The 26,288-nt window shown below is 45.8% G+C and overlaps 1 protein-coding gene across 2 annotated transcripts; it reads left to right on the forward strand.

Annotated features, from left to right (window-relative positions):
* Window positions 1–1,710: 1,710 nt before the first annotated feature.
* Window positions 1,711–25,035, forward strand: znf704 (zinc finger protein 704). Of its 2 annotated transcripts, none has more exons than XM_018727102.2 (9): window positions 1,711–2,675; window positions 6,484–6,710; window positions 20,239–20,342; window positions 20,599–20,840; window positions 22,019–22,119; window positions 22,400–22,646; window positions 22,779–22,886; window positions 23,035–23,132; window positions 23,802–25,035. In XM_018727102.2, exons 1-9 carry the CDS (start codon window positions 2,412–2,414, stop codon window positions 23,911–23,913), a joined length of 1,503 nt encoding a protein of 500 aa, XP_018582618.2. In that variant the 5' UTR covers window positions 1,711–2,411; the 3' UTR covers window positions 23,914–25,035. The 2 variants fall into 2 exon arrangements, with proteins under 2 accessions (XP_018582618.2, XP_029103912.1); XM_029248079.1 differs by having other exon boundaries at window positions 6,487–6,710.
* Window positions 25,036–26,288: the final 1,253 nt, after the last annotated feature.

Raw genomic sequence — 26,288 nt, forward strand, 5'->3', positions numbered from 1 at the left:
AAGAATCTTGCACATTTGGTCTTACATTTTATATCTTGTTGTTTTAATAGTTGTACATTACCCCTTTATTATAAATTAATTTAGGAAATTATTGCAATCTGTGGAATTGGCTTTCGTGATGTCAGTACAGAGTATAAGTGCCAAAAGTGTGTTCTTGGGTACTCCAAGCCGCTCTGTGCCCTGCCTGTCTTTACAGAGGAATTCATATTGAAAGTGAGGAGATAGTATGAACTATGTCTTCTTGTCTATTAAGATGTTCCGGTGTGTTCAATAAGCTGCCTGATTTAATAAAAAGCACTTAAAAAAGCGGCTTCTCAAACTGGTATTTATTTCTTTATTGTCTGTTTTAGGCTGATTGTTGACATTAACTTGGATATGGTCGATATGCTTAACATTAATTGGAATCCAGAAAATGCACGTAAATAAAAGATGACTTTCAATGGGAAAGATTTTTTTTAAAATTCCAGTGTTTACCTTGTTTTGTTTCATGATTACCACCCAGCTACTTTAATATTAATCTTGTAATACTGTTCAGACTTTTACACATTTCTACATTAAAATAGCATTATTAAGCTGTAATTTATTGATTCTGCATGGAAAAGGCTTGCTTGCCAAAAACAATGTCACATGTAAATGATTTTTGATATGAATATGATGTCAGCCTCAGTACAGTTAATAGTGAAACTGAACACCAAATAGACTGTTTTATTAAGGTGAGAGGTTATTGCTGTTGGGGGCACGGTGGCACAGTGTGTTTGGCCAGGTCCCACTCTCTGGCGGGTCTGGGGTTCGAGTCCTGCTTGGGGTGCCTTGCGATGGACTGGTATCCCATCCTGGGTGTATCCCCTCCCTCTCCAGTCTTGTGCTCTGTATTGCCGGGTTAGGCTCCGGTTCGTCACAACCCCGCTTAGAACAAGGGGTTTCAGCCAATGTGTGTTTTATTGCTGTCAAAATATCTTCAGATTTTTAAATCCCTGTTTATTACCCATTAATACAGAAAAGGTCTGCAGAAGAGCAAACCAAGACTAATGCCTTTCTCTCAACTTGACCGCCTGACAGTACAGCAGTACACATCCGAGGTGCTCACATGATTTCATGGAACAATATTATTTACGAACTGCAATACATCAAAGATCACCTGAGTGGATTGAACTTGAGGACTGATTGAGCTTCTAATGAGCCATTATTTAGCTGACACCATTGTGGAAGGTGACCTACAATATTCGGTCAGCTTTACAACTCATTAAAACAGCAGCTTATTCTCATTATATCGATTTAGGGTAAGTAGCTTCATCAAGGGTGCTACAAGCAGGAGGGGCATTGAACTTGCGACCTTCACATTGAAACACAAGTGCTCATAGTACTATTCTGCCACCGTCACCCTTGAGCAGAATGTTCTTGGGCAAAGCTGATGTGTAAAAGAGCCTATAGAAACAGAGTGCGTGTGTAAAGTTTTTAAAGAGCAGCAGCTTCTCCCAGGTGGCTAACTTGCTCCCGGCTGCTGGCCCTGCCACCGTGCCGTGGCGCTGCTCTCACTGCCCGCCCCCTCCCACCTCTGCCATTGCGTCATTGTTTTGAATGGAGCGGTCCTCCCACCTCGTACCGCCGAGGAAGACCGATCTCCCTCCGCAGAGAAGCGGGAGCGGGACGTTGGAGGCGTGTGCAGCGCCGCCCAATCGGAACGCTCGTTTGGCCTCGAGACGGCACGTGCTGATGGGCAGCTTTTCTGCCGGCAGAGCGGCGCGAGCTCGTCGAAACGCTTCGGCCGACACGGACGTAAGGGGTGGTGCAGGACCTGAAGTGAAGCCGCGACGAATAAGGTTCTGCTATTTTGCGTCTATTTTTCGTCGCCAACACGCACGGTCTATAGCGAGTCTGGAAGAAGGCTCTTTTGAGGGAGAGGAGAGCCGGCGCTGAAAAAGTCGCACGGTTCCGACTTGCGAGGAATTCCGTGCCACGTTTTGTGTCAGACCGTCGGAACGAGCGGAGCGGACGGGAAAACAAACAGGTCGCGTGAAGACAGACCCGTAACCGGTGGCACGAGGAGCCGTCGGGCTGCGAAGAGCGGTTCGACGACGAGTGGCTTCTGGAGTGCGGGACGGACGATTGATTTTTCTATCGATTTACAAGTGTGGGAACGTGGGTTCCGACTGGATACGTCTGGATAGATAAAACATGATTAACTTAAGATATTATGACATGTTTGTCTGAGGCACCTTACCTTTCATGTTTTTAGAATTATACACATTTATATTACCATCTGCTGTGATTTCAGCCAGAGACTCGGACATTGAATTGGATGAAACCGTCAGCAGCGTTTTAAAACATCTCCTGTCGCCTCAATCAATGTATGCTGGTTAGTTAGTTGTTTAGATAGCTGGCTGTCACGCTCCGGCGACGCGCGCGCCACCATGCACTCGAGGCGTCTCGCGAAGCGCTCAGTGCTCGGGAGTCGCGTGTTCGCGCGCAGCCCTACGGCTGACGGGGTCGTGCTGTCCGGGGTGGTGCAGGCTGTCAAGCAGGAGAGCAAGGAGGCGTCGGGCGGAGCGCGCCGGAACGTGTACACGGTGCTCATGCAAGACGGCAGCCTGCGGGAGTACAACGAAGACGAGGTCGCCGTGGGCCCCGCGCAGATGCCGGCCAAAGGACCCGGATCTGTCAAGACCGGGCTCAAGGTGCGTGAGCCGCCCGCTCAGTCCGTGCCGTTTGAGTGCGACTCGCGTTTCGCTGCGGATGTTGTTGTCGATTGTTGCCGCCGCGCGCAGCCCCCCGGCCGGCGCATCCTCGCGCGTCAGCGCCACTTCCACCACGAGAGTAAACGTTCAGGCACGTTCCTCGCCGCGTGCTGCGCCGTTCCGTGCGGGGGGTGACCCGGTGAGGAGGCGTGTGCGCAGCGGAGGCAAACAAACACTCAGCGCGCCGTCCTGCACACGCGCCTTCTATGCACACCCCTTTTCCCGCGCTTCGCAGACAAGTGTTTGTCCTCGCGCCGCTGCGGTGCCGATGCGGTAAACCGCCGCTCGCGCTCGGTTCGCGTGCGCCGTTCATGCCTCGAGCCGCCTCATCGTGTCCATTGTTCGCGGCAAATAACAACAGCTGTGTGGTAACGCATGGCCCTGGGGTCTTCGTGATAAATGTTAACACACTCACATCCACATGCAGTTCGAACGACGCAGAAAACGTGTTGACGTCTCTTGTTTAGAGTAGGCAATGTTTACTCGAGGTGTAATTGTACTGGACATGAGAATTATGCTGTTATGCAGTAACTGACAACAATCAGAGGTGGAAGTAGCAACAGTTAGGTGTGTAGTGTTGACATGATGATGATGATGATGATTTTGGGTTGCACGTTTTCTTTGTATGGATCCCTCCTTCATTCATTGCTGGCCTGCACAGCTTTCCTGAGCACTCAGTGGCTGTACTGCCTTTTGTGTGGTGTTCTTTACCACAGTGTCACACACTCCGTGTCACCGACTCCACGCGTCTCACACACACTGTGCCATGTTTACACTCCCTTATGGTTTCGCCCCGCTTCCTCTCCTGCGCCATATCATATGCTAACACTTCAGTGGCATGATGTAGTCTGCTCCTAGGAATATCCCTGTTTTCCTTCTTATAATTTGCCTTGTTTCCTCCCAAGATAAACACATAATAATAAGATTGGGGGGGGGATCACGTTTGATTCATGTGGACTATTTTGAAGTAAACAAAAAAAAAACAGCACGGACAGTGAAATGTGTTCAGACATTCGCTGTGTAAACAGAAAGGTGGTGCACAGAAGATGCTAAAGAGTTGAAACAAAAGAAGTCAGAAAACAACAAGGTCAAGTGTGTCTGTGTGTGTTTGGGAGAGGGGGGGGGGTTCCAACCCTGTGACTTTGCAGTCCCTCCCAGATTGCCCCAAAAGCCCCCAGAGATCCAGTGAAATGTTTTTAAAGTGCCTGGGGCAAACTACCCAGAAGCAGCTGCTCGGCTTCAGCAACAAAACAACCTTTGGGACACGTTTTGGGAATGTGCGGCCCTGGCAGACCTCCCGGAACGGCAGGAGAGTCCCATTCAGACTCTGGCTTTGCCACTTTTTTTTTTTTTTTCTTGCCTCGGCCCGGAGAGCGTCGAGCAAGAATCCAGGCCCCCCCTTCGCTGAACAGTGCAGGACGGCTACGGTCAGACAGAATTGCGGTTCTGATCACTTTACCGAAGTGAGTCTTTGTCTAGGGTGGTGCTGGGCTGGCCACCACCTATGTAATCCAAGTTTCTCTCTCGATTGTAACGCTCACCTTTTAGGGAATGACACCATTAAGGGTGGCAGGAGGGTCTTTTAGGCAGCTCGTGTGTAATCCTCTACTCTTCTCGCCAGTGTAGACCACACTGAAGAGAATACAGGTGTTTCTCATGGGGGGAAAAAGAGAGATGGCTGCAAAATGGACAGACGATTCAAGCAGATACACCGTATGGTAATTAGCCTTGGTGGATGTCGACGAACCTTAACATATGCCCTTCCCTTGAATACGTTGTCCAGAGATTAATTTCCTTTTAATTGTAACCAAAAGCAATCTGCTCCCATCAAAATTTTCTCCCTCAAAAGCTCTGGGGAAGCTCACGTTGACTGTTCATCCAGTTGCTGCAGAGCAGAAATGGCATTTTGTTATTTTCAGCTAACAGATCCACACACAGCATGTTCTTTTAGGGGAAGAGATAGACAAAGCACAGCCCGTAATCAGATCTTCGCAGTTTAATTAACGGAAAGATTGATGAGCAGCCGTGTTAATTACGTATCAAAATGCAGGTAGTGCAGGCAGAGGCGTAACTGTCAAACTCCCCCCCAGGGCAAGTTGGCATTTTTGGCAGCACGGTGCAGGTGGCAGGGCTCTACATGTCCAGAGCCTCTGTTACCAGGGTGCTTGGGTATCCCAGGAGATGGCAGCATGAGGAGAATCATGGGCTTGGTGTCCGGAGCACTGCAGAACTGGTGCTGTGCGCTGGGAGTGAGGACCATGCAGCTGGTGTTTCCACTCCAGGACACAAACAAGAACGGGGGGGATGTAGTGGTCGTTACTGACCAGACTGCCTGCGTGTGGTGAAAGAATTAATGTTTTTGTTGCCGAAAGTTTGAGATGTTTACTCTAACCTTTCTGCCAAGCTGCTGTAGAAGCCAGCCGGAAGAGTTGGTCTTGTTTGGCTGTCCAGAAGGTTCATGGTCTGTTGGAAAGGGAACTTGCAGTATAATAACAGCTTTTACCAAAAGTCCCTGGAATGTGTTTTTTTTCCCCCCTCTTCCCAAAGATGAGGTACATGGTTTATTTATGAAACCAAGTGTATTAATTATATTGCCCTAACATGGGTCACTGAAGTTCACATACCTTATCAGCAGAATTATGAACTGTATCAATTTTTCAGCATTGTGTGAAGTAAAAAAAGAAATGCATAAAACAGATTGCATATAATTTGTCTAAATCGGAAGCGTAGCAGAATGTTTCTTAAGTCCAGCTTAATGTTTTTTTTTTTTTTTTTTTTTTCTTATGTATTTTTAAAAAAAAAAAAAACACTCTAAAACATCTCTGGTGCTGGGGGCTTTAACATTAATGTAAGCAAAATCTAGCTGCGAGATGTGTTCCGTGTTGGAAACCGTCTCTGCTGATGGGATTTAAAATATTTTCGACAACCTTTACACCATTGCAGTACTATGTAATGTCTCATGTACTAACCTAACTGATAACATGTTTGGTGTTATGCTGTCTTAATTGACCACAGAGAGGAAATTGTGTCCATCTGAGGTGAATCCAGAATGATTATTTATATGGTAAATGTTACGGATATTAGGTGAAAGGGCATGACTGTGCATAGACTTCACAGCTACAAGAAAGAACGCAAGCAGCTTCGTAGGTTAAATTTTTACTCGTGTTCCTTGCGTATGGAATTGTCATCGTCTGTAATTAAAACTTCTGCAGTTACTACTGATCAACCCTGTCATGGTATCAGAATTGCCACTGGGCAGTGCTCTCTCTTTGAAAGATTTTTAAAATGTTTTGGAATTACATCATGGACAACTGAGACAAAACCCTCCAGAATACTGTTCATTTGGTTGTTTATTAAAATAAACACAATGCGTAGTGATATTTTGTCCGCACTATTACATGGCTTTCTGAGATTAATTATCCATTAACTTAGTGAAGCAACATGACTATAATTTCACTTGTTCAGGCAAGGAAGAGTGCAGCTCATCTTTTAACAGTTTGTGTAAGAGCAGAGCAGGTGCCTGAAGTATCTGTTGAAGTCAGATGGTGGTGTGTGTATAGGACCTTGGACATTTAAGACAGTTGGTCCTCTATGTAATGTCAAATTTCCCTTTTAAAAAAAAAAAAAAAAAAATCTTGGGAAAGTTTATATGTACCAGTTTAAGTTCTCTTGACGTGTAGATGTGTGCGCTGGATAACGTTTCCCCAGCTTTTTATGATTTTTTTTTTTTTTTTTTGCTTTGTTGCAGCAGAACTCCCTCAGTGGAAGGGATGTCACTGGGTTGCCCCTACCTGCAGAACCCCAGCAGGGTGAAACGAGCCCGTCCGCACCTGAGGTGGTAGAGGACCCTCGAGGGCTGGACTGCAGACGTACGGGTCGCACCTCTGATATGGAGAAGGAGCACGGCCGCTCTGTCTGCTTGCTGGAGCAGAAGCGCAAGGTGGTCTCATCTAGCATCGACGTGCCGCATGCCAGGTAGGGGGTCTTCGTTTGCATTACTGGTGTATGTATCCAGGTGCTAAGCGCCAACAGGAGATCGATACGCAAGAGCAGAGCAGAGCAGTGCTGTTAGCTTTTATGTGGGTTTTTTTTTTTTTTGTGTGTGTGAAAGAAAAATCTTTTCTGCCCAGAAGAAGGTCAGTGTGCAGCAACTGGGAGTCTTAATGAGACAGGAAAAAAGTGGTTGAAACCCCTGTGAAGTGGTTTCAGGCATTCTTCTCAGAAGGTGATTAAAAAAGGCTTGCGTGATCGCCGGTGCCAGTCGGATGGTTGTGTCCTGGCCCCATGGTGATCTGCCAGTGTAGAAGCTTCACACACCAGCATCCCACTTTGAAGGCCCCATTTGCAGAACTAAATGCTGAGCTTAACCACATGCTGGTCATTGGTTTGACCTGAAATGAAATCCGTCTTGGTTGAGGTGAGGTGCGGGGTAGTTGACCCGTTTTTCACCCAACTGTATTGCCTTGAGAGACACTTATTTAATTACTGCCATGTGCTGCCTCTTAAGATGTTCTACTGGCACCAATAATGGAATCTTTACTCCTGTTATGTGTTTGATGCCGTAGATAGAATTCCCCGCTGTCCTGAAACGTCGATCGAGGAGCAGCGTTTGACTCCTCGCTCTTGAATCAACTGCCGAAACGTGCTGCTGTTGTCAGGATTATTATTTGTTCTGGTGTAGAAAATGACCAGCCGTAATAAGAGCTTGCGCTGACATCTGGAAATGGAGCCATCAGAATGTGACGAACGGCCTCGTGGAGGGTAATTGCAGGGAGCAGAGATGAAGCTGATGTCTGAAGAGCCGCAGATCAGACTGCTTGCCATGGAGCAGTGAGACAAAAGAATGGGTCTCCATTGGCAGGAAAATCTGCTCTTCCCGTTGTATGTGCCACCACCATCATAATTTAACGTGTTTTGTCCACAAGTGACGGGCTTAGGAACTCCGTTCAGTCTCTTAACTAAACTAGATGCACTGATGTGCTGCTATCACTATACGATGGCATGACTGGTTTATGAATATGTGACCCAGCAGTTACGACGGCCGTGTGGCTGTTTGGTGTGCTCATGCTACCTACAGGAGGGGAGCTGCTCTTGTACTATTTGTTTTTCTGTGTTCCCTGGTACTGCCTGTTTTGATTTTCGAAAGCGCGACGCTGCTTTCCATTCCCCCTGGTGTTGGGCTTTCTGAAACCAAGAATGCTCCTGAATCGCAGATTGCTGCTGACCTCTCTTAGTAATATGACTCCTCAACTTTTGCCAAAGAAAACAATTTGTTACAGAGAGGGTGGTGACTTGCCTGCCCAGGACGGTTTGATTACCATTTAAAAAGCTATCCTGTGTACTGGACACCTTCTAGCTAACTCTGTGACTCTTTCGGCATGAAAGTCCATTGGCTTGTCTGTTTTGTGCTCGGGTCTCCGGTTGGACGTGACAGTAGGCAGTCTTCTCCAAGAAGATGGGCAGACTTGTGTGTTTTGAGGTGTAGGCTAAATTTCATCAGAGGGCTGCAAAAACCTCAGACGGTCAGCACGCAGGTTGTTTTCCAGTTCCAAAAAGCCTTGTTAAAGTTAGCTTTGAATATTCTTTTAAGCAGGTTGACTGATGGTAGCTGTGGAACATATACCCTCTACACTCCAGACCAGTAGGGGACGGTAGACAGTGCAAGTGGTTTTCACCTTATCAGTTTTGACTGTAGTGTATTTAATAATATTTGCCTCCACCAGTCCTTAATGTTGACAAATGAAATATGAAATTGCTCATCCAACCATTTCTTGTGCTGATTCCATTTCTTCAATTTCATGGTTTCCTCCTTTTCTTGTATTTCACAGTTTCCTCAGTAACTAGCCAGTTCCCAGTGTCAAAATGAGAAGCGGTTGCCAAGTTCCACATTCAGTTTTGGACCATTTGTTGATATTTTGGTACATCTGGCTTAAAATGGGGAAAAAAAAGTCTACCAAATGTCTGTTTAGTGTAACTTTTGCATTAAACATATGAGAAGTTTTTTGAACAGTTTACAAACAGTTGATTGTTTTAAGCTTAAAGCAATGACTTCTCTCTCTCTCTCTGTGTGTGTGTGTGTGTGTGTGTGTGTGTGTGTGTGTGTGTGTGTGTGTGTGTGTGTGTGTGTGTGTGAGAGAGAGAGGGGAGAGGCAGCCATCGGTAAAGTGACACTCAAAGGTATTTACTTGCATGCAATGTACCAGAAAGTAATTTTGGATCCTGTGCTAATGAGAACTATAAACATGTCAAGATGATATATCATACAAAGAAGCCAAGGCCTCTATCCTCATAAATTTTATCCATTAATAGTTCACAGAAGCCAGATAGAGTAAGCTATAACTGTATGAATTAAACCATGACTTAGCATAAGTACTGACATATTAATGTACATATGATAACCATTTTGAAACTCCAGAAGTCAGTGTGTAGGTATTGACTGAATAAGCATAACTGTCAAGTCAGTTATCCTGTAGTTTCGTTGCTATTGAGAAGTTAAGGTGTGAGATGACAAGCATGTTGCTGATTACGGCGTGAATGGATAGGCTGCTCGGTCGTGAAGTATGCAGCTCGCGGTGTCATTAGCAGGTACCTTGGCAGGGGTGTCGATGAGTGGTCGTTTGTCTCAGCGCTCCAGCCTCCGCAGCCCTGCTGCTCATTGCGCGATCGTCCAGGATGTTAATTATGTTCTTGGGCAACATGTGGGGTTGTGCCTGTTTGTGCACAATTCCCTGCTAGGTACAAGGTGGCTCCCCTTTACAAATTGTGTGTATTGCAAGCATGGGTCAAGACATGCATGCAAGTTGCACGCTTTTTATAGTTTTGGCAATAGGTGGCTAGATGAAAAGACGGGAACGGGGAACTACTGGTTTAATATGTTGAGCTGTTCAGGCGCCGGCACTGAGAGATCCACAGTGGTGTTAGTTACATTTCAGGAGCAGAAGTAGGTGCCTCGTGGAGACTATGTTAATAGGGTTAGTTCCCAATCAGTTTGCATTTAGTCTTTAATCCATCTGTTTTCCGGTGTGCGCTCAAAGTTCAACTTCGAGCAATGCCACTGTGGCAGAGAGGCATTGTGTCATCTCCCCAAAGCATCAAATTAAAACAAACCTCATCACCTTTTCATCGTTTCTAATTATACCCATAAATTTTCACACTGTAGTTGGTGATATAAATTATTGACTCATGTCAAAGCTGAGAGCCCTTATTAATTAAAACAGAGGCGGACTAATTAAGCCCCCTGCACGAGTGTATGATAATGGTTCAGATTTAATTTGGGCCTCTCCCATCAATTTTGTCTCCGTTTATCCAGGAGCGAGCGAGGAGCCCTACAGGGCAGATAGCAGACCCATTACTACAAGGAGCCCTTATTAGAAGGCTGGGATGGGGAACAGCCCTTCGGCAAGGTATTGGATATACTTTGCCAGTTCCGTGGGTCCTATAGTGCCTAAAGAGTTTCAAAATGTACAGGAAGTGGCGATCTTGTAATTAGGATAAGTGTCTTTGACCTTTTCTTGCAGCTGTGAGTACTGACATACATCTAACTAAACCGCCGGGCGATTCCAGGCGACAGTATTTTACGAAAGGCACCCGGTTTGATTTATGCTTTCTGTGGAATGAAAGAAACAAGGGCATAACCCTCGTCCATGCGCCTCCGAAAAGAGTCGCGGATATGGGGAGAACCAGGACGAGGACAGGTTCATATGTTGCGCTATTCACTGAAGGTATCGGTATTGTTTAATATCCTAAGTGTGGAAAAGCAGTCAAGCAGAGATCCCTGCTGTAGTGGTATATAAACTATTATTTTACATAACCCATGGAAAATACTACATTACTTGATTTACATTTATTTAGCGAATGCTTTTCTCCAAAGCAACTTCCAATGAACTCTATGTAGTGTTATCAGCCCACACACCTTATTCACCGCGGTGACTTATACTGCTGGATACACTACTTACACTGGGTCACTCATCCATACATCGATTTAGCATTTAAGGAAACGAACAGGGTGTTGTTATTTGAAAATAGAGCAATGTCTGAAATCAGAATGTTTCAGTGGAAATGTCTTCTACGCATCGTGGATCATGTCACCCTCTTCAGCATGTGCATAATGGAAAAACCAAAACAAACAAAGGACTCCGCTCTTCCGGTATCTTGTGCAGCCTGTGGAACATCTCGGAACACCAGACCATTATGAAATCTCTAACAATTTGGAAAGAGCTTTCTGAATTATCCCAGTGAAATGGTGCGCACCAGAACAATTCTTAGAACGACGTCTTTGGAACAAGACTATGTATTTGAAACTAAATGAATGCATTTTAGTAATGTAATAAAGATTTTTATACTGCTCTCTGCCTGTGAGAAACACAGAATTGTTTCTTCATACGTTATAGCTTTAATTCCTTCATCTGCCTTTGTTTTACACGGTACTGGAAATCACCCCACCTTGGTAGGTACTGCATTGATGGAGCACTTTGAGATTAGGATCAGTGGTTCAGGCTGCTGTGTCGACCGCTGTTAAACCATTAGCGTCTGCCTTTGATGAACCAACGAGGGTCTTGCATCATAAATACAGGCAGTGCAGGCAAATAATGGCAACAACATTGCCTTTGTTTGAGTCCATCACTCTTGTACAGCAATATTTTGGCCGCACACCCCACTGGGATTTAAGGGAAATTGCTTATGAGATTGTGGTTGGTATGCAGCGGTTACCTGGCCAACACGTTGATTTCTCATCTCTGCGCTGCTATTGGTGCCCTTAATCCAGTATTGACCTGCTTCTGTCACTGTTACTAGCACAGTCGGTGCCGTTAAATTTATTAGTGTACAGTAAAGTGTGCTTCCCAACACTTTAACAAAGAATAATGAGAAGCAGAGAGATGCAACAAGATGCATGTTATAACCGCGTAACAGTTAAAAACAAGTGTGGGGAAATGTGTAAAGGCAACAAATTAGAAGAAACAAATCTTCTAAGGCAGGTAAAGGAGAAAAAGTTGGCATGACTGTTTTATGAATATGTGACCCAGCAGTTACGACTACACCCAAGTTTAGTGTCTAGCTGTGACCTGACTGTCCACCCCTTCCTGTACATGCTTACATCACAGGACAGTTTCTGGAGAAGTCAGGTGGTCCTTCAGGTGCCCCCTGTCCGTGTGTTTGACAGTTCCACAGTGAGGGCTCGCTGGTGAAGGTTACTTCCTAACGATTTAAGAAAAAAAAAAGTACAGCTTTTTCAAGGTCACTTGAGAAACTGAGCTGGAATCCACTCTCTGATTTATTTGCGTCACTTTGATGCTGTGTAGAGGTTTATCAGGTGATTTCGCACACTCTCTTAGCCATGACATTTTGGGGGGGGGGGTGACTCGTATGTTACCACTTGCTTCCTGTAGGGGGCGCGAAGGAGTCTTCCCCACATTTTAACACCTGCAGTCCAGGCCATGTCTCTGTTGAGATGTCCTTTGACAGCGGCTTTTTGTCATGTGGTCCCACATGCTGCCTCTGTGCACAGTGTTATTCTCTGGACTTCCTCTATTTAACTGCAGAACCACAAACAGTTCCACTGCCTTCAGGCTCCACCCAAGAACCCCCCCTCCCGGAAAGCAGGCTTGTTTCAGTCAGGAGGCAGGCCTGTTGAGTGGACTGGTCTAACCAGAGGAAATGCAGAGGAAGGAGAGATGGCTTGAGCATTACGTCACACTGTTCCCTTGTAGCGGGTATCTGCAGCTCTCTTTCTCTGTCTCTCTCTCTGTTTCTACCCCCCCACCTCTGTTTTTCTCTCCTCCTTCTGTTCTGCCTATTCTTTCTGTTTCTCCAGCAGCTGTGACTGCGTTGCGCTCATCGACGAAGGGAACAATGACCTCGCCGCTCTGAAGCGGACACGCGCACATAGCACGCAGTTCATTTTTCACACACATACAACAATAATTGCGCCAATGTGTTAACCACTGTATTTACACTGATGAACGAGATAAATACACATGTAGAGCTGTGCACAGACATGCAGCAACACACACAGAGGCATTGCTGTCATTTTGCCGCATCGATCATTAACAACATTGCCATCCTGTGTTGTTGGCAGGGCCCCACCCCATAAACCCCAATGGGAGTGGCTACTACTTGATGTCCATAAACATGGTATGGCACCTTCAACGGGTGGTGTGAACAATGAGCGCGCACACACACACTCTCACTCACTCACTCCCCCTCCTCCCAGCACTCTGTGGACAGGCACCGTAATTCCCCCTCTCTCTCTTTGTCTCCTGGTTCACATGTTTTCCGCTCCTTGCTCCATAAGTGAGCTGTTGTTCAGCTGCTGTGCTGGGCAAAGTACAGTGTGTCCTCACCTCACACACATGTTAATGTGACAAAGCAGTCACTGAATCCCAACCAGTGGTCAGTAGTGCACACGCCCGTGTTTGATTTTACTCTGCTCCTGGCTGTAACTGATTTTAGAGCACATTTATTTGACATGCATACCATGACTCAATTGCTCTGAGGAATTTTTCTGTAAAGTGTCTAGCCTTTTTTGTCCCACTGCTGTGATTTTCAGGTACTACAAATCAAATGCTGGTGTTAATGCCAAATCAGAAGTAGCGTCATCCTAGACAATAGCAAAGCTGCAGAATCGTAACAGAAACCCAAGAGCGGTTGTTGCACTTCCTCAATGTCAGAATTTCAACTTTGAAGTTGCACTGTTGTTGTAGGATTGTATTTTTGTAGAATTGTTTTAAATGTGGAAAAAGTAGTTTCTTAGGGTCTTCCAGACACACTTCTCATTAGGCATCACTCACAAGGAGTAGAGACTTGAGGAATGGTCCAGTTGAAATCATTTCACCTAATCCTGAGGAGTGGTGTTTTTTGACTTGTTGTCTAAGAAGCCAGACCTGCAAAAGGTGAAAATAGGGGAGCAGAAGAAAGGTTAGAGCTGCTAAGAGTCCATATTCAAATCCTGCCTCCTGCTGTAATTCCCTTGATCGATACATACTCACAATTGCTCCAGTAATAATGAAATAATTTTAAGCCGCTTAACACCGTGCGCTGCTTTGGAGAAAAGCATCAGCTAAATTACTAAATATACATGTAAAATAAACCACTTGAAGCAGCATGTGTTGGAAGTGCTGAGGAGCGCTGTGGTCCATTGTTTCCAGTGACGCGTCTATAAGGTGGCTGGCAGTGACATAAATGCTTCTTTGCTGATCCTGGTGATGAATAATTGGAAATCATGTCCTTTGGCAGGAAGGAGCAGATTGGTTCGAGTTGAGAGATGCCATAACCCCAGTAGTTTCTTCTTTGTGCTTCTGCCACACCTCCTACTCTCTTTACTGCACTCCAAAGGCCGGCTAATGGCGCCCCACGTGAATGTCCAGACATTAAACATCCACCCCCCACTGTAGGGCTCTGTGAAAAGGCTATATAGACAATATCTATTGCCTGAAAGTGAGTATACTTTAATGACAGAAGCCTAGCCCTTTAGCCGTAGGCAACGTGGAGACTGCGCTGGATGATTTACACGGGCAGCTCAATCACAGGCACGGCCCTGTGGGGAAGCGAGGGATCCTGCCTTTTTTTATGGGCCCGCTGGCTCTCTCCCGAGCTGTAATTGGGAAAGCATCGTTCTACTCTTCGCTGATGGGGTCGCACTCAGGGGTCACCTGTGAACAGAAACGATGGAAGCTGTATGTGTGCATGGAAGATAGTGACAACGAGGTGGTTGTGGGCTTGCGACAGGAACGGGCAGGAAGGAGATGAGATTTGTGACCGTGGGACGAGCCTGCGGGAGGACGAGAATAAAGATTGAGTCCAGGAGCCTGTCAGATATTGTTGGCCTAGCGAGGATATTTCTTCAGATGCCCAAGCACTTGTGATCACACACTCACAAACACATGCACACACTGAAACGCAGTTCAAGCGAAGACATGCAGTATGCTGGATCTTCCATTCCCCGCCAACAACACTGATTGCACAGCAGCTGCTCTCATTAACAAAAACATACTGAATGCAGGCAAGCCTGAGGTCAAATTGCATATGCCAAACATGTGATCCCGGTAGCCTTGTTCTATAGAAGGTACACCACAGGACAGGGCTGCGATGGTATTACACCAGCAGCTATGGTAACTCGCAATGGGTTGATCAACTTCTTCCCATTGTTTCAAATAAACAGCTTGCGGCAGAAACGTACGTTGACTTCTGCAGTCCTTCGTTTGTAGAAGAGCCGTGATGGAGTTCTTCAAAGGAGCCACAGTGGGCCACATGCTGTGGACTGCTGCCAGGGCTTTGTGAAATTACCACAGCTCCTCAGGTGTCCATTCCTGATCCAGGTTCTCAGTCTGCTGCCTTGTGATGGTCAGCAGGGAGAAAGAGGGAGGCGTGGCATTGGCATTAAACTACATTGCTTTTATTTCAGTTGCGGAGAGCATCGGGAGGCAAACACCTATCTACCTTTGTTCCTGTGCTCGGGGTTAGAGAGCAAAGAAACCCTAATGCTGCACATGGATTAACATGGGGAAAATTTGAGGACAAGTTGGTTGTACTATAAATTCTGGGTGCTGCCTTGTTGAAAAAGCAAAAACATTCTTGTGTACAGTATGGCAGTAAACGGAAGTGGGTCTTATTAAAAACCCAGATGAGCATATCGGAGCAGCAGCTTCCCTTTCAAGCAGGGGAGAGGGAGCAAGCGCAGTGTAGGGATGCAGACATGACGCTCTGCGCTCTATAAATAGACAGGCCCAGCAGACAGTCAGAGCTCAGCTCTGGGCTGTATTTGGTCTACAGGCAGATTAGAAAGCAAATAAGGCCATGGAGCGTGGAAGCGGTGGCACTGTTAGACTGCAGCGGGGCTGCTGGTGTCTAGCCAGACTCGGGGGTCCTATGTTTTCCGTCACTGAAGGAATGCTGGCTGTGGGGTCTGTGCTGGGGAGCTGCCAGTGCCGGACCACCATGTGTCCCTCTTCGCCGAATGATAGTAAACCCCCTGACACACAGACACACACGTTGCATGGCCACCCCGAGCAGAACCTGTGGGGCAGCAACATGATGACATGTGCCAGGGAGCTGCTCATTCTAGCCTGTGGTGGGATGTAGTCGAGAAAGATCATGCTATGCAAGGAGCAAAAAGCGAGTGCATGTGTTTGTGCACATTCAGTTCAAGCCAGAGGCACTGGGAGTACATATGTACTGTACTAGTGACTGTTTTTTTACATTTATTTACTTAACAGATGCTTTTCTCCAAAGGGACTTTCAATGAACTCTATGTAGTGTTATCAGCCCGCACACCTTATCCACCACGGTGACTTACACCGCTAGATACACGACTTACACTGGGTCCCTCATCCATACATCAGTGGAACACACTCTCTCTGTCATTCACACACTATGGGGGAACCTGAACAGCATATCTTTGGACTGTGGGAGGAAACCAGAGCACCTGAGGGACACAGGGAGAACATGCAAACTCCACACAGACCGAGTGGGGATCGAACCCATGTCCTCTTGCAACACCCAGGCGCTGTGAGACAGCAGCGCTACTCGCTGTGCCACCATGCCGCCCACATTTTAAAGCACTGCTTGGATGGATTATTTGATCTTAACAAAATCTTTGTTCTATGCTGGGTATCAAGCTTGTGGGAGCAGAGAAATAAGTATGCAGGCCCTGGTTAATGTCTATTATGTAGGTAGCGTTTGCCCAGTGCGATATGTAGATTTTTCCGCATGTGGTTCCGTGTGGAATGAAGGCATTAGAGGAGGCTCTGTGGCGGCCCATAGACGTCTGATTTATCGCCCATTGTTCGGGAGGAAATGAATGCCGGGGCCCAGCGAGGGCAGTGAATGATGGTCCGCCTGGCTGAAGTTGACATCAAAGGGGTTCCTCCCAGAGCTGAGTGCATACCGCCCTCCCTGCGATGGAATCCTCCCCGTAAGAAGCAGAGCACGCCTTCCTCCGCATCCCACAACAGGCATGGGAGGCTTTCCTAGATGATGAACAGCACCGAAATAAACTTCACGGGTTGGGTTTTAATACCGTCCCTTTTCATCCCTTGTAGTCATCTCTGTGTGCGGTCGAGAACATAGGCCAGGTGGTTGCATTCAACAGTTTTTCGTTGTTGATGTTGCAACGGGCTATGGATTTCTCCTCCGTTGGCAAAGAGATTAACTCCCTGACTTAACTCCCTGTTCTCATGTTGCATTGAACGCAGCCAGACCTCGAAGCTACTACGTTCTCATGGGCTGAACTCACTCCTCTTTTTTTCTGCAACATAAATATTTGCAAGTCTGAAATTCCCCCCCCCCCCCCCCCCCCCCCCTTTTTTTTGCACTACTGCAACTGTTACTGTGACTTGTAAGCTCCTCAGGAGCCGGCTCTGATGAGGCAGGATCATCAGTCTAACCCCTTACTTTTCACACTTCCTCTCCGGTGGAACCCGAAGTCATAATGTTTGCAATTCTAATCAGCAAAGACTTCAGAAAACAGAAAATGGTGTTATGGGCCACTAGCTTATTGACTTTGTGACATTAATACTATTTTTCATGAAAGGCAGTAGCCCCTGTAGATGCAGGAATGATGTGCTTTCTTGTGCAAAGGCATCCTGGTTTGTTCGCTTGAGGTTTATTGCTGAAAACCTGTAATTTCTGATTTATGGTGGATTGCAGAGTGACTAATCACAAGCCGTGGTAACCTCAGTAGTACAAACAGGGTGAGGCACGTTACTCCGTGAGCAGAGAAGAAATTTTGTTGAAAAGTAACAGGATTATAGTCGGTCCATGAACTATTTTAAGGGTGGGGAGATAGTGTTGGGATAGTGAAGACAAGGCTGTTAAATGAGGATGAAAATGCTGCACATGTCAGTGACGATGGAGAGATTTTAGCGGAACAGTGAAGACCGGGTTGCTAAATGAGAGTTGAAATGCCATGCATATCGATGAGGGAGGAGAGATGCTGGTGGAATGGTGAAGATGAGGGCCTTGAATGGCAGTGAAGATGCTGCAGATGTCTACAAGTGTCACTCTGCCATGGAGGCGTATTGTGTTTCAGCAGCTGCCAGAGGGGCATTTGTCTCTAAGGTCCAGACAGCTTCAGAAGGGGCACACCTGTCCTCCCAAAATGCAACAGATGTCCTTGGAGTGCCTCCCTTTGGCATACCGCCACTGCGCCCATTTGCCCCTGCCTGGGGCCAGCATTTAGCCCCCCTGTTAACGAGGGGGGATTGCAACGGTGCAGATTACAGGACATCTATACACCTGGCTCCAGTTTCATCTCACCAGATTCTGGGCTCATCGCCCTGGCAGACAACGGAAGACGCAAGCCGTTTATGGTGCCCTTATTATATCAAGTGCTGAAGTTAAAGAAAGTAGTGAAAACATGTTAGTGGATTAGGGCCTCATCAGGCTCTAGTTGTCTAAGTCCATTCTCTTAGTTGAAAAAGCACATGCTAGCTGTCAGTTGACAAAACACTGAATTCCTTCTGGTTGCACAGCATTATGGGAAACTCATTTTACTTTGTGTCTGATGAACCTACAGTTCATCAAAGTAAAGACCAAACCATTATAACAGTGTCTGAAATACACTCACTTTCTTACATAATTATTGTTCTTTGGTCAGTGCAATCAAATTCAAAAGCTGAGGTCTTTCTGTACTGAGAAGCCCAACCCAGAGTCACATGTTTCATGGTTGACAAGAGGATGGTGGCCAGTAGAGGATTAATCATCTAGGTGGGCAGGCACATGCTTGGGGATCACATCTGTCAAACTCCACTTGCCAATCTGTTAAACGCCCCCTTGGCTGTCCCACGTCACACATCATTCAGTGAAATATGGGTCCCTTTATCTTTTAATTACTGTATTACTCTGTATTTTGCAAAACAGTTAATTGAGAAGTTTTAGATGTAGAAATCGATCACGTTATAAACGTGGATTTAAGAATGCTGGTCATGTCGCTTGTGCTATGTATTTAGAGACCCAGAACATCGCTGCGTTACGCATTTGGTCACGCATTTTATTGACTTTGTTTTATATTTCATGTTAAGCTGTGTGTCAAAGGTGCCTAACCATTCTGTGCGCTGAGATGTGGTATTTTGACCATGCTGTACATTGTTACTTTCTGTTGTCCATGCTATGTCTTGAGATGTACGATTGTTATGTTGCATGTTCGCATTGTTCTGTGCTGTTCATCGCTATATGAACGATGCACTTCACTGAAAGTGCTGTGTTTTACATTTATTCATTTAGCTGATGCTTTTCTCCAAAGCGACTTACAGTGTTAATGTTACAATTATTTAACCATTTATACAGCTGGGTAATAAGGTGTGCTCTATAGGTGATGCATTCACAGTGGCCAGTGACCTTACTTTCTGAGTTTGAGTCCGATGCTTTGAGATATCTCTGTAACGTACATCAACATAATTGCCTGTCAGGCTGTTTTCTTCCATTTAAGCATCTCTGTTTCAGATTTTACCAGTTAAGAGAATAAAAATCGATTGCAAGTGATAAACTAATATATATGTACTGCAAATTCAAGCACTTTCTCCATTTCTGTGGTGAAAGTGAGGTTTTTTTTAATATATATATAGGTGATCCTTCTTGTGGTTTTCTTGTCCTCAACAAGTGAAATTCTCTGATGTTTAATAGCGCTCGGGTTCTTGTTGGAAGAATGTAAGTGTTGTGAAGCCTTTTATATGCTATTTGTCTTAAGTTCTTTGGGATAGTTTTTATATTCTCTGTGTGATGTGTACACTGGATCCTCAACTTACAAACATTGTTGGAACTGAAAGTCTGTTTGTAGTTTGATTTGCTTGTAAGGTCAACAACTCTGCCGCAACAAATAGAAGCTTAATATTGCAGTTGTTCCTCGAGTTATTCACAGGCTATGTTCTGTAGAAACGTCGGATAAACCTATAATTTTATTTGCTGCGTACATTCTGTAAAAGTCTTGGATGTATCCGTACTGAATAACAAATACTCTAAGCCTTTTTTACTGTATGACTAAGATTTTAACTACATTAAAAATAAATTAAAATCACTGAAAGTTTATCCCATAAACATGCATAATACTCTTCATCTTTTGATTCACCGCTGACGTTTGAGAACACCAGACACAAAATGTAAGTATTTTGGAGGCCAGTTGAATTAATCCAGTCCCACACTGCTACCCTCTTTCTGGGTTTTACTGCCAAGTAATGTATGGATCTGGAAACAGTGGCGTTCTCTTTTCAACAGACATTTTGAAAATAGACAACTAGATACATATGATTAATAATAAATACATAAATGGAGGGAAGCTGGCATGTTTGAAAATTGGTAACGCGAGAATCCATGTATTAGTGTTTCAGTGTTCCTTATTTGTTGGTTTCCATAATCTTTGTGATTACTTCCACACATTACAGCTGATGTTTGCTGTAATGCAGCAAATGATTGCAGTTGCTAGTTTGCTAAATTGGTCCCGGACATCCAGCAGAACGGCTGACTCCCTGTCCTATTTGCTCACTCGCTTTTGTTAACCGCTTATTGCTTGCAGGAAATCTGAGGAGGAGGCGGACATGGACAAGGTGACTGCTGCCATGGTGCTCACCAGCCTCTCTACAAGCCCCCTGGTGCGGAGTCCCCCCGTCAGAACCAGCGGTGAGCAAACACAAGACCTTAGGTTCGCCAGGGTCAGTCTGGTGTGGACCAGTACCCTGGCATTTACCATTTGTCTAGGGTGGTAACAATGGATCAGTCTGTGTTGTACTCTTTACTAACCGCTTAGTCCATGCAGCTCTCTTAGAGCTATCTCAAAATGAATCGTTTTAAAATTTGCAGTGGATTCTATTTTTTCTTTATTGCTTCTGCTGCAGTTTTTGTGGAGCGGTTCCCAACTTTGTTTGTTTTCTGTCAGAGTGCTCCAATGGCTCCTGGAAGGAGGGTGGCTTCACCCCATCCAGCCACAGCAGCAGCGGCTACTGGAGCTGGAGTGCCCCGAGCGACCAGTCCAACCCCTCAACGCCCTCCCCGCCCCTGTCTGCTGACTGTTTCAAGCCTTTCCGCATGCCCAGTGTCGGGGGGCCTGCAGATGATGGCATCGATGAAGCCGACAGTAGCAGCCTGCTGTTTGACGAACCCATCCCCCGCAAGCGCAAGGTGAGCCAGACTTAGAGCGCCGAGACGTGTGGCGTCAGGATTTTGGGTTCAGAACCAGGTTACAAAACTGCTGAGAAACGCTTTAAAGCAGCGCACCTGCAGAATCCCTCAATTTTATGTATCTTTTGTTTGAAGGAGTATAATAATTGGAAAGCCCACAGAGATGTTATGTTTGTCAGACTGAACATATGCAATCTTCTTTCCCAAGCATATCTAGACTGACTTGGGCTTTTTTTCCCCGTCCCCTTTGCTTCACCCCAGTTATCTCCCAGTTTGTACGCCTGTGTGAAGAAGTACTGTATGCTTTCATGACTGTCTGTTTTTCAGAATTTTATCAGAAAAAAGTATTTATCAGTTTCCTCCCTGATGCTGTCACTCCAAAGAAGATACACTTGTTTTCACCTACATGTTGATATGAACTCACCGTTAATTCGGCACACAAGCAGTACAGCTGTTATAAGCGCAGCATAATTTGGTGCCAAGTTCAGCAGGGTGTCTGGGTATGTCGGTGTGCTGACTGTACTGTCAGACCTTCTTCATTTAAGATTAAAAATCCTTGCCGCCCAAAACGGTCCACTGTATAGTGTTACTATGGATTTGTCGCTCTTTGGTAATCCATCATCAGGACTAAACCCCAGATATGAGGCCAGAATAGATCTATACTACACAGTCTTCATTCAGAATGACCTGTCTCACTGTGGTTTTACAAGGTATTCTGCTCATCCGTATACTTCACATTTGCTGTGTTCTCCTTCCTGCTGTGTAGCTCAGAGAAAGATTGTGTTTTTATCATCCAGGGAGAGAATGTGTCTAACCAGGGAAGGAGGGCTGCTTTGTGTGATGTGGCACCGTAATGGGTTCCTCGTGGGAGTGAAATTAATGAAATAATGAGTAAGCTACAAGAGAGTGGCTGGCACACACCCCAAGGGCACACGTGCACTCAGACTTTTGGACAGTAGTATCCCCTCTTCCCATTACGCGGATACAGTTGGGGGATTAATTAGCTCCTGATTAACTGTGCAAAAAAGGTCCGACATCTGCAATGTGCGGTTATTGTATCTGAACAAGCCAATTAGAGCAGGAGGAGCCATTAATGTTCCTATGTGTCACCTACTGGCACGCAGCATGCTGCTTGTGACGGATTGTGATCGTCTCTGTTTGCCCCCTGGGTATGGCAGAACTCTATGAAGGTGATGTTCAAGTGTCTGTGGAAGAACTGTGGGAAGGTGCTGAGCACTGCGGCTGGGATCCAGAGGCACATTCGCACCACGCACCTAGGGTAAGGGATCACGTGCACACCGTAAACACACCACGCTGCCATGGAGCATGGAGACACTGACTGCACATCTACACCTCCACGTCCCTAATTGCTAACCAGCTATAGTGAAGGGATCAGGGGTCAGTCTAAGTCAGTCAGTTCTTTGGTTGTGTGCGATGCCCTGAATGTTCACAGGTCTTACACTCCAGAAATAACCCTGTCCACTGTCCTCATCTCATTCTTGTACTTCCCCTCTGCTCTGCCTGCTCCCTTCACCTGCCTCACACTGGGACTATTGCAGGCGTAACTGCGACTCTGAGTGCAGTGATGGCGAAGAGGACTTCTACTACACAGAGATCAAGCTCAACACAGACTCTGTGGCAGAGGGCCTGAGCAGCCTGTCCCCTGTGTCCCCCTCCGTCCTGGCCCCACCGCCTCCCCTGGCACCTCCTGAGAGCAGCAGGACCAAGAGCGAGAGCAACGGCACACCTTTGAGCCGCTCTGCCCCCAGCACACTCTACCTCGTACATGCTGACCATGCCTACCAGGTACTGCCTGCTGCTTTGCTCTTCTGCCTTGTGACTGAGTAGCATGGCAGAAAAAACTAGAAACCAAATAAGTGTTTATTTTTTTAATATCCTCTTTGGGTGTAACAGTCCTGTTCTTGTTACCCTTCACAGGCCACCACTCCCGTAACCATCCCCAGTTCCAACAGCTTCACCCCCAATGGCAGCAACAGCTTCAGTATCTCCTGGCAGTCACCACCAGTCACTTTCACTGGTACCTCTGTGAGTGTGCAAAATGTACCACAGCTATTTATAAACACAGTTCTTGAGTATGCAGGGTAGAAGATGGTCTGTCTATGTCTGTGGTGTGTAGAAGATGGTCTGTGTTTCACCAGATGACAGCAGCACATGTCACTGTGTCCCCCTGTAGGCCTCTCCTACCCATAGCCGGAACCAGGGCTTCGTGGAGCAGCGAGCTCAGACCATTGCTGTGCTCTCATCCCCACCCAGGGCCACCACCTCTCTTAGGTACCACTTCTTTCACCCCTTGACTTTTGACCACAAGAGATACTGAAGTTGAATGATTGTTTTTGCAGACATTTTTATAGCACTAACCGTTTTGCTCTATTTTGTAAGCTTTATGGGACAAGCGGTTCAGACGATTGTGTGTGTGTGCGTGCATTAATCCAGAATTGCGCGTTTCGTGTTTTTCGTCGCACTATTTGGCTTGCATACTTTCCAAGAATACTGAGTTTTTCTTCAAGTATTACCAGAGCTTTATCATGTTATCATTTATTCATGATATTGAACTGGGTCTTGATATTGTTCACAAAAGAAATTGTGGATTAGATGGACAAGGTGCAAAATTTTCATGCGCATGGATCCAACTGAAACCAGTTTCACTCCAAGGTGGTTCTTGCACAGTAACTTTGTTTTTAAGTGAATCCTTTACACAGTGCATTTTTAGCATTTTATGTCGGGTATACAAACACAACTTGAACAGAAATGTACTCACTCTCCACTTTCTTCCCCATTAGTTCAAGTGTTTACTGCCAGTGTTTACACATGTCTGCAGAATCAGCACCCTGCTGATTCTTTCCACTAGATTTTGACTTGAAGTGCAACTGAAGTTAGCCTTCAGTGTAAATAAACTGGCAGCCTGACCACCCCCTCACACCATCGTCCTCTGCTTCGCAGGAAGTCTCGTGGCGAAGGGAAAAAGTGCCGCAAGGTGTACGGCATGGACAACCGGGACATGTGGTGCACAGCCTGCCGCTGGAAGAAGGCCTGCCAGAGGTTTGTGGACTAAGACTGGATGAGGTGGGGTCTGGGGCGACCCTCTGGAGTTAAAAGGCAAGTTGGGGGTTGTCACCATGATTTCCAGAGTGGTACCCAAGGGGCTTCTGAGGCATACGGACACTGGCCATGAGGATGAACTCACTATGGAATGGCCAAATATCACTTTTTAATGTGTTTTTTCTATTTGTTTTTTTAACATTTGGCAGAGAAACATTTTTTTCCAGACAGGAAGTAAACAGCCATTGCGCATCTTTTTTTAAAAAGGACAAACATTAATTTCTACATTATGAAGGTCCATTGGAACTCTGGATAAAGTTGCCGTACTCTGTTCCTGGATGGTGCTCCTCTTTAACCGTCCACTGAACCTCAGACTGGGGCAGCCCTTTGCTCCAACTGCAAATGCCACCGAACCGAACCTTTATGGAACCCCTTCACCCTGGAATAGACCCATGGACACAACTGGGGCACACAAACCAATCAATGCAAAAAAAAAACAAACTGGAAGAAAAGCAAAAAATATACTGTTTGACCAGCAAACATCTCCTTTTGTCACATTTGCATTAAGCAATTTCACAGATAAACTCTTTTTACGCCGTTTATATATGCGTGTTTACTAATACTTTTTTTCAGGGATATGCTCGAAGGAAACAAAACCAGCAGCTATGTTTATACCAGATGGATTTTAGTTGTTTCCAGCTTGCCATGTATTCACTTCTTACCAAAAAGTGTTTTTATATGTATTTTCCCCCTTTTGACTTTTTTCACCTGAAAATGTGACGACAGATGTACACAGACTTTTGCAGCCTGTTGCAAAACTGACCACAAAAAGGGCCAAATTAGCTCTCTATGGATAACCCTTGTAAAGACCTTACCTATCCTTCCCAGCTTTCATTGTTTATCCTCCTGTCGGATTCAGTCCCCTCTCCATATTCTTAGAGAAACATCGGCCAACATCTAATGTGTTTTTAACCTCGAGTGTTGCTTCTTTTTTACTGACCTGTGCTCTTCTGCATACATAACCAGTCAGTATTTGATACACACGTTGCAGCAGAAGATGAGGTTGGACATGCTAAAAATAGATTGCATTTGTTGTATATGCTGTTTTAATAGTAAGACATGTCAGCTCTCAAAACATGTGAATGCACACACACTCTTTTCACAGAAGAAGCAGTAACTGATTGTGTGCGAACTACCGAACGCACGTAGCCGATGTTTGGTTTAACTCCATGGCGACCACGAAAGCCTTTGCTTCTCCGTAACAGAGACCCGAAGGAACTATGCCCTCGTCTGAGTGTAGGTGATGGCGTCCGAATTTCAAGTAGCCAGTGAAAGATTGTGCTTTGCGAAAGATTGTAAAATCCATTATTTAATGACAGAATGCAGTCTCTATCAAAGGGAGAGCAAACTTCAGAAAGAGCCCCAAGCGCTTAGTATGTGCAGCCCAAACCTTCCAGCAGTGAAATGGTTAAAGGCTCAATGAGACTTCAGCTACGTTTTTGTCTCTCGGTGGTGCTATAGTGTTCTCAGTGGGCAGGTGCTGATGTACTCCGGGTTCTACAGAGTACATTTTAGTTTGAGACCAACCTCATGAGTGGGAGTCCTTTCTGTGGACCAGCTCGCCTTCCTGGGTCTATGGCTGGACTGTGTGTTTCTTTTACATACAGAGGACCTGAGGGAAACTGGTGGAGCAAAATATCCAGTCTTGCAACAGAAATCGCTAGACATCAGTACTTTCGTGGTGACTGTGCTGGCTGCGAAGTCACCGTCTTTGAGCCACATAAGGGCTGGCGAGTCCATTTGGACACATCTCGCACCTCCGCTACCAGACACACGCAGCACACTAGCGCATGGCACTTCTCTGTACTTCGACCTGCGGCATGACACTGAGTCCAGTCACGTTTCTCCATTTTAAGCGCTGTGTTCGTTGTGTGACTGAAACATACCACATGGTTTGTTGAATTACCAGAGTTTCATCCATCCATATCTTACAAACTAACAGTGGGTGAAACGGCATCTTTTGATTGCTGAAATTGAAAGAAACCTATGTTCCTAAAACAATTTGGCAATTGTTTGAAAGTAAAAATATCATTCTGTGCGTTTATACGGTCGCCTTTTAATGTATAATTTTATAAAAAAAAAAAAAAAGAAATTTTTTTTCACTCTTTTCTATATAATATTTAAAGCATTCCAGTAGAAAGGGGGCGCGGTGGTGCAGTGGGTTGGACCACAGTCCTGCTCTCCGGTGGGTCTGGGGTTCGAGTCCCGCTTGGGGTGCCTTGCGACGGACTGGCGTCCCGTCCTGGGTGTGTCCCCTCCCCTTCCGGCCTTACGCCCTGTGTTGCCGGGTAGGCTCCGGTTCCCCCGCGACCCCGTATGGGACAGGCG

This window comes from Scleropages formosus, chromosome 23 (assembly GCF_900964775.1).
Source record: "Scleropages formosus chromosome 23, fSclFor1.1, whole genome shotgun sequence".
In the NCBI taxonomy this organism is placed as follows: Eukaryota; Metazoa; Chordata; class Actinopteri; order Osteoglossiformes; family Osteoglossidae; genus Scleropages; species Scleropages formosus.

Excerpts from the sequence above, each read along its gene's own strand:
- znf704 (XM_018727102.2), top strand. The coding sequence starts at position 2,412 with ATGCACTCGAGGCGTCTCGCGAAGCGCTCAGTGCTCGGGAGTCGCGTG. Across the intron at positions 20,841-22,018 it reads CCATCCCCCGCAAGCGCAAG|AACTCTATGAAGGTGATGTT; the intron begins GTGAGCCAGACT and ends TGGGTATGGCAG. Across the intron at positions 22,120-22,399 it reads ATTCGCACCACGCACCTAGG|GCGTAACTGCGACTCTGAGT; the intron begins GTAAGGGATCAC and ends GGACTATTGCAG.